Genomic DNA, 15,969 nt, shown 5'->3' on the forward strand with positions numbered 1-15,969 from the left:
ACGTCTTGCTGGGGGCATAATGATCTACCAAACTTTCCCATGTGATGTCTTCTACGTGTCATGTTTTCCACATAGGAGAGCTTTCGTATCATAACAGAGCACCACGTGAAGTGGTTTCTGGTATGGGCACTGGGTTCTAGATGAGATCGCACTGGGATATTTCTGACTATATTTAATGCTATTTCAGTGGGGCTTACGCAGGAGAACTCCACTGTGTGTGTATGTGCTGGTGGGGAGGGGAGCCCATAGATTCTGTTTTTGTGCAAGGAGTGTGCTTTGAAGTAACTTGGGAAGTACTGAGATTACACTGCTGTTATTCATTCAGGGATATATGACTTGTGACTGCCTTTTCCAGTGTGCCCAATTTTAATTGACGTTTAAAGCTCTTCTGAGAAAGGGCTCCCGAAATACCAGTACTTGCCTCTTGTGAATGGTCCTAACATTTACATAGAGTGACCACCTTTTTATAGAGTACAGCCATAGAGCACAACATTACTCGTGCTATTCACTCGTAAACACCATACAGTATTTCAGTCATTGAGTGCAACTCCATTGACACAGCCTCACATAATATTTTTGCTGCTAGGCTATACCACTTCAGAATGTGGAATGTTTGAATATTTCACCCATATAAAACTCATTCAAAACTAATATGATGGAGGGAAATGTTTTAGCACTCATGATGCAAACTTTTAAAAATTGGGTTGGGTATTCAAACATGAAATAACCACTCCTACAACCATCAGTGTGAAATGGCACAACCTTGTAAAAGCTGCAGTGTATGATATTGGATAATGCGCTTCTGCACTAAGTTGTGGGATTCTGGAGATGTACAGATGAGGTGGTCAAGCAAATAACATTATCTGTGGCTTGTTGGAGTTAGTGCTGATTCTTTTCAAGCTGCAGAAAGGTCATTCATCTGCTAAGGAGCAAGGAAAGCTTGAGCACCCTCTAACTTACCTTCCAGTTGGTTCAATACATTGCACATTGATACCTGCGGAAAGTAAAATGCTTTCAGATTTGGCAGACCCTGTGCTGGGAAGCCACCTTGAAATTTATTTGTTTTAACAATTGGAGCTGTTCCTCAATTGCTTAGTAAGGTGGACGTTTTAAGAATGGGTGTGTGCTGATACCTAATCAATGCCTTGTGGTTTTTTCCTGGATTTTCAAAATGCCGTAAAAAACAACAACAAGGTCTGCTTTTGTGCTATGTACAGTGTATTTTTACATCAGTATAAACTTTACAGCCTATGTCTTCACTGCTGAAATAACCCACCTCTTTCATATCAACTCTTACCTAGGAGCCGCTCTGCAGACTCATTGATGTAGGTTCCCCGTCCCCCTGCATGGCAGCCAAAACCAAGCTGTTGGTTTCACTGCATGATGCAACCTCATATGTTGGGGGTCTTCTAAGACCAATGCAAAACTTTGTCCGCATAGTGCTTGGTGCATGCCAACATGCTTATTCTAACAGCCAGTACACTGAATGCGATCTAAGCATTAAGTGCATGAACCCAATTTGAGACCATGGATCTGTGATAACTTGAGTTTAAATTATGGCTATGATGTTTCATATTTTGATGGGACTAATGAGGCAGTCTGTCTTTCAAGCTAGACCCCTCGTTGGCCCCGCTCTCACTTGATGACTTCCTATTACTGTTGGCTAGATAGTGAATGAGATAAGCAACTATTTTAGATTCCGCAGGGGGAGCAGGTGGAAGAGGAAGCATAGAAATCTTGACTCACACTAGCCCTATCTCTTCTGTACTTCATGTCTTTATATTAATCCAAATTTCATTTGCTTTGTTAGAGCCCCTTCCTAAACATCTCTGTTGCACTGAAAGTGAGATGGCTTAAAGGGAAGTAAATACACAGCTTTGGGATGGAGTCCTGTCTTTCTCTTTTGTTCCTCTGTAAAAAGCACTGTGTTCATTGCTGGCACTATAATAAGTAAACATATGTAACATGATAAAGGTCAAATATTTCTGCCAGTTGCCAGACCTGTTATAGGCACCATGCATTCAGCTGCTGGAACTGGGAGGAGGCAATGTATGCTGTTTGGAGGTACAATGATACGAAAAGGAGAAAACAGGGAAAGAGACAGTATTGAGGTCTTTGGAATGAGAAGCAATATAGGTCCTGAAGCAAGAGAGTAGAAGCTGAGAAGTATGTAGGATCAAGTTCCATCAGAAACATGCTGAGTCCCTGAAAAAAGATGGCTTTGCCATTGGTTTACTGGCCCTGCTCTTGTACAAGCCTGATGTACAGAATGCAGCAGTAAGAATTTCCCATCACTCACATCTCAGTGCCAAGGAAAGCTTCACCTGCAACAATTCTGGCTGTCAGGCTGCTGTTAAAGGCATTGGAGGAAAGCCTGTAAAAAAAATTAGCAACTGGACCCAGTTCTTAATTCATCTCTGGCCACTGACCTTGCCAGCTATAGCTGCTGAGAGTTTGAATATTCTTGAAAAGTTGTCATAGTTTGCTTGTTACAAGAACTTGAGCAAAAACACAGAGTCTAGTCCTTACTAAAAAAGAAGAAGGAATGGAATGAAACTCCTTTGAATGGAATGTTTCCAGGTAAAGTATACTTAAGACTGCAACCTCAATCAGCAAAACAGTGTATGAGATTTGAAATGAAGAATTCACCACACAATCTGGTATGTGTTTACTTACAAGTATGTCCTATTGTGTTCAATGAGGCTTACTGTCTAGTCACTATGTTTAAGACTGCAGTCTTCATCTCTCAACCATCCTAAAGAGCACTACATTAATTTTCTGTTTGAAAAGCCTTAGTGTAAATGCATTCTAAAAATCAGGAGGAAATGAAAAATTTAGCAGCACTTTAGCAAAATGGTTCTTGATTGACTGCTGTCACTGGCTACTTTCAGATCATTGTAAGCCTCCATTTGGTACTAGAGATTGGTCACACAGCTTTTGTCTGCATTCTCTCTTGCAATGTAATAATCTGCCTGTTTTCATTCCAAGATTGATTGCTATTCTGTAGAAGCCCATGACAAATGGGAGGGAGAAAAGTGCATGTTTTAAACTTGTGAAAAGAGCTTTGAATGATGCCAGTATTTTATTGCTATCTTGAGCATGAAAATGAAAATTATGTAGATGAAAAAAGATTGCAAAGGTGCAAAGAAAAACATCTTAGTCATTTGTCTTTTACAGAGGTTAGTGGAAATGTTTGTTTGTTTATTTAAACATTTATACACCTCATTCTCTGTCACAAAGGCAGTCTATAATCTGCCCTAAAACCATCTAAAAGCCACCTCTCCCTCCCTCCCTCCCTCTCTCTCTCTGTCACACATACACACACACTCTACAATAAAGCAAATACAAAAAAATAAACAAGAAATGCAGTCTGTAGAAATTCAAGTAAAATATAAATAGAACAGCATCATCTAATAGCCAGCCAGCTGAAAGTCTGATTCTGACCTTATGGTTGAAGGACAACAATCAACAATGATGGAATCAATGTGCATTTCAGAGCATGGGTGCCAACATAGCAAAGGCATAGTCCTGTTCTTACACAGGTAATGGGTATAGTCCCATTTCACTGAATGGGAAGGAAGTGGTTATATGAGAGATGGAGTTAGTATAAAGGCCATTTCTTTACTTTAAAATGTTTTCTCTTCCTTTTATTAGACGGCAGGAGAGATGGTGCTTTCTCAGTCCTCATTTAGGACAGAACCAACCAGCCTGTGGCCCAACAGATGCTGTTGGACCAGCTCTCATCAACCCAACCATTAGTCTTGGTGTCTTGATGGAGCTGCTGCCTAAACCAGCTAAAGGGTATCATGTTGGGGAAGGCTGCCCTATGAAATGTTTTCACCTGAGTCTCATAGCTTCCCTTTGGATAATGTGTGGAATGATGAAACCTTGCCCCCTCCATATGATTCCTTTGGGCGGGGGGAGATTACTAGTGTAATGTGGCTACTATTTTAAAGGCACCGTTTTTCACATGGCTTTCCATGGAAGCCTGGAATTCCTTGAAAACTTACCAAGGGCTCTCCAATGAAAAGAACAGTGATAGCACATTGCCAAGAGATAGATTAGCACCACTGCCAATCTTCTGGAATAGGCAGATAATGGAGCATTTTGAGTGCATTGTAGACCATGCTTTCAGAACAAACAGGGATTCCTTGCTGGATCTCAAACTGGGAAACATTCAATTTTGAAAGCAGAAGACCGGAAAGATGTGTCAGATCCCTGTTTTGGTCAATGGGATCACCACAGTAAGTCTCTGTGGTTAGCAAGTAGCTTTGCCTGAGGCACACTTTGAAGGATCTATTTGCCACCAGTTCTGCCCCCTCGCACCCCTTTCTGCATTTTAACAGCCAACGGGGATGGGCAGATCTTGCTGATGAGCTCCAGGTTAAATGACTAGTAACTCATCCTATATGTTCTGACAGCGGAAAGAGAGTAGAGGGTTACAAGAGTTGAGCCTGAGCAAGTGCATCTGCAGCACCATACATTTAGACTTCATAGTGTTAAAGTTCAGGATTTCCACTAAATTCAAGCCTGAAGAGTAAGAGATTTGACAAGTGCATCTTTTTGGTCTTACTGTTGCACCACTGAAGACCTCAGCGCAAAATGCAGTAGCAGATGACAAAATTACATTTCCGTGGAAGGCTGATATATCGTCACACACTTGTATGGTGAAAACAGTAAATCACTGTTCTGCTCCCAGAACAATATACTGTTCTGAATCAGCAGATGAGACAAAAGTCTATAATCAATATTTGTTTTGTTATAGCTGAGTTTTTCATGTCAGCCTCAAATTTAGTCTGGTATTGATAATAAACTGACTACCAAGAAAAGAAAATATAAAATATTATTAATCAAGTTTGGCAGGCGTAGCCTTTGGCACTCAATCTATAAGAGGTCACCAAGCCTTATTGTTCAGACTCATTAGTCACTTATCTTCTCTACAGAATTAGATATATCTTGAGCAACCTACATGAATCACTCTCTCTTTGTGTTCTATATATCTAATCAATCACCTAGCTTTTGGGACATTGGGTAGATTTCAATTGATGGTGTTGTGCTCATGGGAGGACTTTTGATCAAGCAGATCGGAAGAGAAGAGTAGACATATTTTTGTCAATCTGCTCCTGAGGGGGGTGGGAACAAAGTGGAAGGTGGTGTGGGAAGGAGGGAATCTGCATAAATGTCCTCATCCATTTGTGAAGAAGAAGAGTTTGGATTTGATATCCCACTTTATCACTACCCTAAGGAGTCTCAAAGCTGCTAACAATCTCCTTTGCACTTCCTCCCCCACAACAAACACTCTGTAAGGTGAGTGAGACTGAGAGACTTCAGAGAGAAGTGTGACTAGCCCAAGGTCACCCAGCAGTTGCATGTGGAGGAGCGGGGAATCGAACCTGGTTCACCAGATTACGAGTCCACTGCTCTTAACCACTACACCACACAGGCGGATCAAAAGCCCTTTTGGGCATGCAAGGGCACCAAGTGGATTGCACCCGTTCATTCTACAATTTTTAGAGATTTGTCAGAAGTTGCACACCCTGCAGTATTGCCAACTGTTGATTCAGGCTGAGGTCCAAAGGATCATGCGACTAGTTCTGTGTGCCCAGGTGAGCTTTCCGTGCCGCATGGAAACTGAAATGACTTTCTATGGCAAAGGGAGCGTACAGTGGTACCTCGGTTTACGAACTTAATCCGTTCTGGAAGCCTGCCCTTAAACTGAAACTGTTCTTAAATTGAGGTGCGCTTTCCCTAATGAGGCCTCCCGCCATTTTACCTTTCAGATTCCATTCTTAGATCAAGGTAAAGTTCACAAACCGGGACACTACTTCTGGTTTTGCGGAGTTCGTAAACTGAATAGTTCGTAAACAGGGCGGTTCTTAATCCGAGGTACCACTGTAGTTGCTACTCAAAGCCAGACATTTCATTGTGGTGTGTCTGTTGGGTAGGGCTCATGGATTGTTCCTCTTTGAACTAAACAGTATTGTGATAGGTTTTGTCATGGCCCTTCAGCCATAGCTGTCAACCGTCCCTTATTTGGCGGGAAAGTCCCTTATCCCAGCGCTATGTCTCACTGCTGTCCCGGATTGATGATGTCCCTTAAATTTTCCGGGTTTCAAAGGAAGCAGCTCCTCTGCCTCCCTCCTTGCTGGCCAGGGAGGAGGGATGCTCCAACTGTGTTGCTTGGCTGCATTGCTCACCCAATAAGGAGTCTAAGAACGACTGGGGGGTGGAGCTTGCATGCCTTGTGCCAATCAAATCGGCCGTGTTGCCTGGGGACTCGCCTTTGCTTAGTGCTTCCCAGAGGAGAGGTGACGGTGGTTTCCCTTGCTGCATCCCCTTTGCCGGGTTACTGCGCAGTGGGAACCACTGCTTGAGGCTTCGTTTGGCTGCTGGCTGGGCTTTCTGCCTTTGGCTTGGAGGGGCTCAGAAGTTGAACATACCTGTGCTTCGAAAATCCCTTATTTTGGCTGCTGATCCCTTATTTTCAAATCTGTAAGTTGACAGCTATGCCTTCAGTGATGGAGGAGTAAGGAAAATGGCAGCTTTTATAATTAAGCAGGATCATTGAGATCTAGAGGCAACTACTGGACTCATCCTGCTGTAGCCACATTTGTTCAAAATAGTCCCAGCCTTACACCTCTCTCTCTCTCTCTCTCTCTCTCTCTCTCTCTCTCTCTCTCTCTCTCTCTCACACACACACACACACACACACACACACACCCCTCTTAATTCTGTAGATAGATACACCCATGTACTTTATAGAGGTAAAAGGAATAAATATCAATCACTTCTCACTCGCTACATTGCAGACATGTGTCCTGAAATATTGGGTTGGGGCAATTGACCTCAATCTGTGCTCCGTTATTATTACTACTATTATTAGTGTTATTGCTGTTATTTGAACTTCTTTGTAACTATTTTTATACAGAAAACCCTGAAAACAACTTACAAGCGTACATTAAAACCAGGATACAACTAAAACAGTGTAAAAGCTAAAAAGCACCAGTTGGCTTAAGTGCATGGCTTTGGGTAATTAAGTAGCAGAAACCATAATAGTAATAGCATAACACTGCATTACTCATACCATGCAAATGAATGGGCTCCAGGAAATAAACTTGCAGTCAGTCACTTTGCTCTTCCATGGGTTTTGTTTGTTACTCCCACAGCCCCACTGACAAATGCTTTGGCGTAACATGTTGTCTAAATCTACCTTTGCGGTCAAGCTATAGCCAAGGTTTATACTGGCCATTGCTTTTCACTGGGCAGCTAGATGGGTGTTTCAGATTTGGAGACATCTATAAATTCATCACTGACTTGCAAATCTAGTTCTCTTGCCCGATAGAATTAGAACAGAAGCAAGGAATTGAGGATAATTTGGGACCAAGACTTGTTGGAACCCAGAGGTGGCTCACTTGTGAGGCAAGGAGAAGCAGCACATTTTGGACACCACTGGAATTTGGATTCTTTAATGTGGAGCCGAGAGGAGGAAGTGTTTATGAATATAATGGTGATGAAAAGGAAAAGCATGTTGGAGGTTTATTATATATTTATGCTATCATTATTGTTGTATACTGCTTGTAAAACTGCTGCTACTGCTGTTTCTGCTGCTGCTGCTGCTACTCATAAATTTATTGTAGCCAAAGACCATGACAAACATATGTTAAGTGATAGTATTAATAAAATAATACAAGGCATACCTCCATAATACAGGCATACCTTGTTTTACTGTGCTTCGATTTGTTGCTCTTCACAGTTATATTGCTGCTTACAAGGGCATGGGCGCAGCTGCAGGCAGCCAAACTGCTTCTGTTATGCTTTGTTCTCAAGAGTGGCTACCAAGGGGGAGATTTGGTGTTTCTAATTAGTTGCAGGTCCCTTCAGGATTCTATTCAGAAGAGCTAATACCTTAGCTAACTCTTCTTCAAGGTCAAAGCACATACCCCACCAGTGTCCTAGGAAAACTGGGACATCCAATGTTTGGGGGGGGGGGTTTAGAAAGAGAGAGAATGGCAGTCATTTTGATTACCATGATCTTGTGTGGTTTCACGGCACTATTCCCCACCGCCACCAAAAAAGGGCTGTAGTCTAGGGCTATGCCCCAGCATAGATTTCTGGACGAAATATGGCAAAGGAGTTCTGGATGCTTTATCTAAGGCACTGCAGGTTTGTGCTTATGTAGTAACCATGTTAAAACTTCAGAGTATCCATATTCAGTCAATATGGTCTTCTAAGCATTTATTATCAGTTAAAAAAACACCTAGCCTGAACAGCTGCTCTCCCAACACCTGCTCCACACCTGCACTCCAGTTAATATATATGGCTTTGAAGCCCATGTAGAAGTAAAATAAATAAAACATGTATGTTCTTTGCCTGTTTGTAACAATTAACATTAATTGCTGAGCCAACTGGCTTTAAGACTGTTCTGATAGAAACAATCCACTGGCAAGCTCCCGCTATGCAGCAGCGAAATGAACAGAAATTGTGCAACATTATTATTTCCCATGGTGCTTGCATAACAAAGCTTCCTAGTGGACCATAGACCTTGAGGACTCAAGGTTGATGCACTGAAATTAGTAGACCAAATTTAGTTGTGTTCATACATTTCAATGAGTTTACTCTAAATATTTTTTTAAAAAGTTGTCTACAACCCAGTGACTTGGGTCAGATCTAGCTATGCCTGTGTGGCATCTCATACCACGGTGTTAACTGGGCATACATGTATATGTCTTTGAATTTCAGGCATCTATGCAGACAAAACCATTTGGGCTTCCATTTGCAGTTAATCTTTCCCTTGATTATATATTAATGTGCTGGTGATATATCAGTGATAGAAGTTTCTCCTTCTTTTGCATTTGCTGTTTATCAATGCCACCTTCTGCAGTCGCCCCAATTTTCATGTTTCATTTAAGTTTTAATGACAACCCGCCCAGTCAGCACTCTTTCTAATTGTTAATTGGAATGCTGTAGAGGTTTTCAAGACTTCCCCAGCGCACTGCTAATTACTTCCCAGCAAATTTGTAGGACGCTAGGAAGAAACTACTACAAAAAAAACCGCTGTATAGGGCCTTTTGTTTTGTGCATCTTGTCTGGGATACTGTGGTTCATTTAATAGCCCTGTTGATGCATAAATAAACAACTTATTATGGGTTATTCATGTTATGAGTTGGCCAGGGTGGGATAGAAGGAAAAGTGATCGATTGATGTAGCTGAATTGGCCTAAAGTGGAACAAAACAAAACAAAAATACATATTTTTTAATTCTGCTATTCATTCAGCATTCTGTCCTCAGCTGCCTGTGAGAAACCAGGGAGCAGAACGAGAGCACAAGAGCGCACTGCCCTCCTGTGGTTTCCAGCAACTGCTATTCAGAAGCATTGCTTCCCCCAACTGTAGAGCATAGCCATTATGGCTAGTAGCCATTGATAGAACATCAGTTTGCCCAACCTTCTTTCAAAGCCATCCAAGTTTGTTGCCTCCACTGCCTCCTGGGTGAGCAAGCTCCATAGTTTTCGACTATGCACTGTGCAAATAAGTATTTTCTTTTAACTGCCCTAAATCTCCCAGCATCTTTATTGGATGTGCACAAGTTCTAGTGCTATGGAAGAGGGATGCATAGTTTTATAAACTTCTAGCATGTCACGCCATACCTGCCTTTTCTGTAAACTTAAGAAGTTACAGGTGCCGTAACCTTTTCTCGTGGGGGGACCTTTTTCAACTCTACAGTATCTGTACTGAGGTGAAGCAACCTACTGTCAGGATCTTAAAGGCTAAGCTTGTGTTTAAGAGGTGTTTGTTATGCGATGTTTGTATTTGTGGTGTCACAGTTTAGCTTTGTGTAACAGCAATCCCACATCAGGGATTTGCTGCAACTCAGCGCTTGTCATGGTGAATATGTACAATTAGTTTTTTGGGGTTTTTTAGAGGAAATGTATGGAAGGCTCATTACTCCACCCTCATTGCCAAGTAATTTCCTGAAGGGAAAAGAGAGAGTGATGGCCCATGGCAGACATTTCACTATCCACTCTTGCCATGTGATAATTTTGACTATCACTTCGTAAACACAGGGCTGGATCCAGACTGGTAGTTATGCTTAAACCCCATTGAATTCAGTGGACCCTAACTCTCAGTCTGGATTCAGCCCATAGTCTGGGAACTTGACAATAGTTACTTCCACTGCAACTAGTCCTTTGCAGAATAGTTCCATACAACTGTGCTTTTTCAATTGTTGTCTGTTTACCTTCGGTTGACTTCAGATTTCTGTGATGATGATTGTCTGGAAAGAAATCAGTATGTGAAAATAAGCCCCTACCCAGTGTCTCTGGCTCGCCAGAGCAGCAATGTCACGCTGGCCACGTGACCCGGAAGTGTCTTCGGACAGCGCTGGCCCCTGGCCTCTTAAGTGAGATGGGCGCACAACCCCAGAGTCTGTCAAGACTGGCCCGTACGGGCAGGGGTACCTTTACCTTTACCTTTTACAGTGTCTCTGACAATCTTGGACTACTAGTAGTACACCATTTTAGACTGCACAACATTGGACTACAGTACTGGGGCACTTTAGACTGCAAGTGAGGGGAGGGGGAAACATGTCTGAATCATCTTCATTGACAATTCCCCACACATATCTGAAAGGAGGCTAGCTAGAACTCATCTCCTTACTAGTTTTTGCATTGGAGAAGCTTCTGTTGGAAGGGTTGCTTCGTGGACTTCAGAAGAAGCTTACAAAGCAGATGCGTTAATGTCTCACACTTCTGCTTTTCCCGTTTCTGTTACAATGACAATGTGGGAGCTTGCACATTTCATCCCTTGCCAGGTCCATGGTTTCCAGATACTTGGAGGATCTGGAAGTGAGTGAGATGCCTGACTCTCATTCTGCATACTCTGGGGAAAGTGTGTGTGTGGGGGGGGGGGGGGACAGAACTGAAAGCAGAAGTTTTCCCCTGTTCTGGTTTCCTCACTTTTCTCTAACGTATTAAAGCAAGATTTATTTTCGGTTGCTTTGCTAGCAAGACAATGTGAGATACTAACAACAATACCACAAATATACCGTTTTGTCCTTTATTTATTGTAATTGACACTGTTTCGCTAAGACTTGCGTGTTTAATATTTTTGATGCAACATTTGCAAGTAGTATTTCAAAACACTGTGAATATGGCGTTGGTTGCTACCAAGTCTTCTTAGAACTGTGCGTCACTGCCCTTCAGGGAAATGTTGGCAACTCTAAACATGCCTGAGGATAAAGCGGGGGCATGCTGTTATTGGACTTGTTTGAGCTGCGATGTTTGCAAGTAAATGGGAACCTGGCTGCATGTGTAATACCCTCAAAATCCAGCTAATTTCCTTCCCTGCCTTCAGTTAGGTCAGCAACATTCAGAATGCACAGAACCTTGCTTGTTTAGCAATTTAGCCTTGCACCTTCAGATGTAGCGCTATACTAACTGGTATGATATATGTAGTGATTTATTTGTAAAAAGAGGAGTCATGGAATTTCTCCTTAATTGTCATTTTCCTTCCCGTTACCTCAAGCGTGTATTTTTTTACATCTCCTTCCCAGAATTAAGTAACTTCTAAGCATCATTCCTGACCTCTGTATGGTTATGCTGACTGAATGGTAACTTGTTACAAATCTTGGGACATGCTACTTAACCTGGGGACTGTGATCTGCAGTCTTTCCAACCATCTCGTAGGACCATCAAAATAAATCACAGCACACACGTGCACACACACACACACACACACACACACACACACACGTGCATATTTTTCAATTTGCTGCAACCTGGTTTATTGAAGCATACCACAGTACCAGTTTGTATAGAGTATGCTAGAGAGTTGGATGTGCCCCTTTAAAATAAAGCAAAACTAGATTTTGCAAGGCTGCCTGAGAAAGAGAGGTGAATCTGAAATCTGCATGTGAAAATTAACCCTTAGAGTCCTGCTTCTACTCCTTTAATTTATGTTGTTCTGCATTAATTCTAACAGTGGGCTATGCTCTTCTTTCTACTAGATTCATGGTACTGTATTTGTAAAGAAGCAAACAAGTATCTCCCCCAAGTTGCTAAAATCCATAAGCAACTCTTTTTATATTACATTAACCAGAAAGGGGAGTGCGTAATATAAGATGGCATTAATTTGGTGGGGGCTCTTTTTAGAAAACTTTCTGAAATTGTTGGCGTAACTGATTTACAAGATGCTGTTTCATCCAAAATACACAAAACATTTTATAATGAAATCAAGTTTGCTAGATTTTGGGTTGCCAACTAATGGGGGTGGGTGGGTGGCATGCTCTTGTACCTTTAACAGCAGCTGAATCTGCAGGAATTAGCAGATGAAGCTTTTCGCATGCATAGGCACCTACTGTTGCCTGAAGAGCCACCTGCTGTAACAGGTGTGGTAACAAGACCTGCCAAAAAGTTGGCAACCCAAATTTGATGATTGGATGATTGAACTGTTATAGCTTTACGTACCTGGTAGAAAGAAGCCAGTTCTTTAAGGGTTAATGTGGGATTAAGGAATCCTAAGAGATTTTCCTGCTTGTCATTCCTTAAAAGTGCCTGCATGTTTCTGCTCACCTGTTGTGACTAACAGGTGAACAGTAAGAATGGCTGACAATACAAAAACAATGTTCCAAATATTATTATTTCTTTCAATGCCTGCGTGCTTTAGAAATAATGGAAGAGCCAGAAGCAGCGTATAATGACTGAATCCTGTCCATTCTCTAATCGAAGTGATAACAGTGGCCAGCTGACGTTACTTTTGCCATACTTCTGATATGCAAACTTCATTCCCTCTAGTTTACTCTGGTCTTTTTTTCTTTTCTCAAATAGCCCAATAGAATCTTGCCAGAATTTCTACAAAGATTTCACGTTACAGATAGACATGGCTTTCAACGTGTTCTTCCTGCTCTACTTCGGCTTGCGGGTAAGTGTGAATCTCCATATTGCTTGGCTTGAGGGGAGGGCGAGGTGCCACAGTGTTTTTCCCCCAGAGCCACTTGTGGGGATAACCAGGAGAAAAGGATGCCAGCGGCATAAAAGTGTCAAGCAGCAACATACTGCTATGGATGCGCAAAAGTGTATGAAGGCCATCATGGTTGCCAGTACCTTTTGAGTAAATTGGTTTTCATGTGTGGTAGGTGGTTTTTTTTTTTTTGGTTTATATTTGGGAAGCCAAGTTTGTCAAATTAAAATACAGTGGTACCTTAGTGTTTGAACGTCTCGGAAGTCGAACATTTCGTTTTCCGAACGCCAAAAACCCAGAAGTAACTGCTTCAGTTTTCAAAAGCTTTTCGTTTTAATGTGCCACACGGCTTCCATATTGAGTTTTCCGTAAGTAAATGCTTCTGGAAGTAAATGCTTCGGTTTCCGAACATTTCGGAAGTCGAACGGTCTTCCAAATGCATTATGTTTGAAAACCAAGGTACCACTTTACCGCATCCATAAAGGTTTTTAAAAATAAAATAAAATAGGCTACTGCCCTTGAATGGGAACTTTTCTCTAGCCGTGTTGAGAACAGGAATTGCTTCAGTAAACCTTTGTTCCATGATAAAGAGGTTTATGGATTTACTGTGCAGCAGCAGTGTGCTCTCCCTCTCTCTCTCTCTCTCTCTCTCTCTCTCTCTCTCTCTCTCACACACACACACACACACACACTGTGTTAGTGGCAGATCTTACTCCATCCACCATCAGTTGCTTATAAGAATGATAATTTATACACTGCCCATCTGGCTGCATTGCCCTAGCCACTCTGGACGGCTTCCAACACATATAAAAGCAAAATAAAACATTGAACATTAAAAACTTCCCAAAGGTGTTTGCTGCACGCACCACAATCTCAGTGCTGTGAGATGCTCCTGAGGTTCCAAAGTTTGGTTTCCTTGGAATGAATGTTGATGAATACAGCAGTGATACAGTGGGAAGTATGGTTTTGTTTACACATATCTACAACCACAGCATGGGATGGAGAGGCTCACTGCACTAACATTCCCAAGAGCTCTTATCCCTCGCATTGGGTTTCCTGGGAGGCCCTAAGCCTGCAACAGAGTGAAACAAGCCTTTGTGTCTCCACTTTCCACCAGGGGCGGAAAGCGGGCGGGGCTGGCACGCATCCCAGAGGCGTGGCGCGGCGCCTGCTGGGGCGGGGTGCCCAGCGTGGGGGGGGGGGGCAGCCACAATGGCACCCTGGGGGTCGTGCTGCCGGGGGCGGTGCGCTCCCCCTGCACTCCTCTTCCTCTGCCAGTGCTTTCCAGCATCAGCTAACAGCAACAGGGAGCATTCTTCAGTACTAGGAAAAATACACCAGGTGGACACACCACACTTGCTCTCACTTCACATCTAGAAGGTACATGCACTTTTTGTCCCATAACTTTCTTCCTAGGTGGGCTGGAAACTCCCCCTCCATGAAAACTCAGAGTCCAGGGCACCTTCCCAGGGGAACCATTGAAAGCCTTTATGGGTTGGTGGCACCTGCTAAAGAGTAGACAAATTAATCCCATTGTCTGGATAGGGAGCTGCCTGGTTTCTTGATACATTCTCCCCCCCTGCCCCCCATTCCTTTGGGTTCCCCCTAGAAAGCAATGCAGTAATCCAATATTTTGGTGTAACAGTTATTTGTCAAAGCATATTATTATTATCATTGTCATTAAAATATTTATACCACCCTGCATCTGTAGATTTCAGGGTGATTCACACACACACACACAAAAAGATGAAAACACAAAATACATAATAAAAATAAGAGCAAAAACAAAGCAAACCAATAACCCCCTACCCCTCCCACAAACACATTTAAAATAATATATGATGTTAGTCAGCCAAAGGCCTGGTCCCTGGTGCTTAAAGGTGTATAATGAAGGTGCGAAGTGGGCAGAACATTCCACAAGTGGAGAGCCATTTCAGAAAAGGCCCATTTTCGTGTTGCCACCCTCCAGACCTCTCATGGAGGAGGCACACGAAGAAGGGCCTCAGCTGACGATCACATACAGGTAGGCTCATATGAAGAGCTCAAGTCTTATTTCATGTGAAGAATGCGATTTTAACCATTATATTTTGTTAGTTTTTAAACATTTAAAAATTGCAAGCCAATGGAGTGTAAAGGCTTCCATGTTCATTTGAGCACTGAATTTGAACTGGAGTAAAATGTGAGAAGGCGATTTAAGTAGTATCCCCAAAGGGTGATTTTTTTGTTTGTTTGCATTGGACCAAAAATCCAAACCAGTTTTCACTTTCAACCCAAGGATAGAGGGCTGGGGGTCTAAAGGCACCAGACAGGACCAGTCCACCCAATAGTCAGGGTGAGCCACATGCCACAGACAACAGATCATACAGTTGCATGGGGCCCCAGAAGAAGATCCTGTTACCTCAATATAGCCTTTGTCCTTCCTTAAACCCTAGTCAGACTAATCTGTGGCAGTTCTGCCTTCTGGTCCTTCCTTTACCTTTGTGCTGCTGGATCCCTGAGGCAACCCTGCTTATTGTACCCTGTTTAATAATAATAATAATAATAATAATAATAATAATAATAATAATAATAATAATAATAATATCATAATATAATATATATATTATGATATATAATATATCATAATAATATAATAAAATGAGATTAAAATGATTAAAAATGAGATAAAACGATTATATCCCAAATAAATCTGAGCAGTGTGGAGAACAAAATAAATCAGGAGTCAGGCAACCAGGAAAGCTTGGGTAAACATTTTAGGAGGTGTTGAAAGGTTGCTAATGTCTCCGCCTCACACCTTATCTGAGAAAGAACATTCCAGAGGATGGACTTATCACTGGGAAAGTCCACTGCCACCAAACCAGAGAACCACCAACAAAGGTGGAAAGATTGGTTTGGTCTGTGTAGGGGAAGGTGGATTGCTAGATTTCCTGTTCCTAGATTGCTTAGGGCTTTAAATGTCAGTCACAAAGCCTTCAACTTGACTCAGTAGCTATTAAGCCTCCAGTGCAGACCT

General features: G+C 42.2%; 1 protein-coding gene across 15 annotated transcripts in view; it reads left to right on the forward strand.

Moving 5' to 3' along the window:
* KCNMA1 (potassium calcium-activated channel subfamily M alpha 1) overlaps positions 1–15,969 on the forward strand; it is a 547,562-nt gene that overhangs the window by 294,997 nt on the left and 236,596 nt on the right. For all 15 annotated transcript variants that reach the window (XM_081913468.1, XM_081913470.1, XM_081913472.1 and 12 more), the window contains exon 4: positions 12,824–12,917. In XM_081913468.1, the coding sequence (XP_081769594.1) occupies positions 12,824–12,917 (94 nt within the window). The remainder of the gene's footprint in view (positions 1–12,823; positions 12,918–15,969) is intronic.

The sequence above is a fragment of the Podarcis melisellensis genome (assembly GCF_964234715.1).
Source record: "Podarcis melisellensis genome assembly, chromosome: 5".
Taxonomy (NCBI): Eukaryota; Metazoa; Chordata; class Lepidosauria; order Squamata; family Lacertidae; genus Podarcis; species Podarcis melisellensis.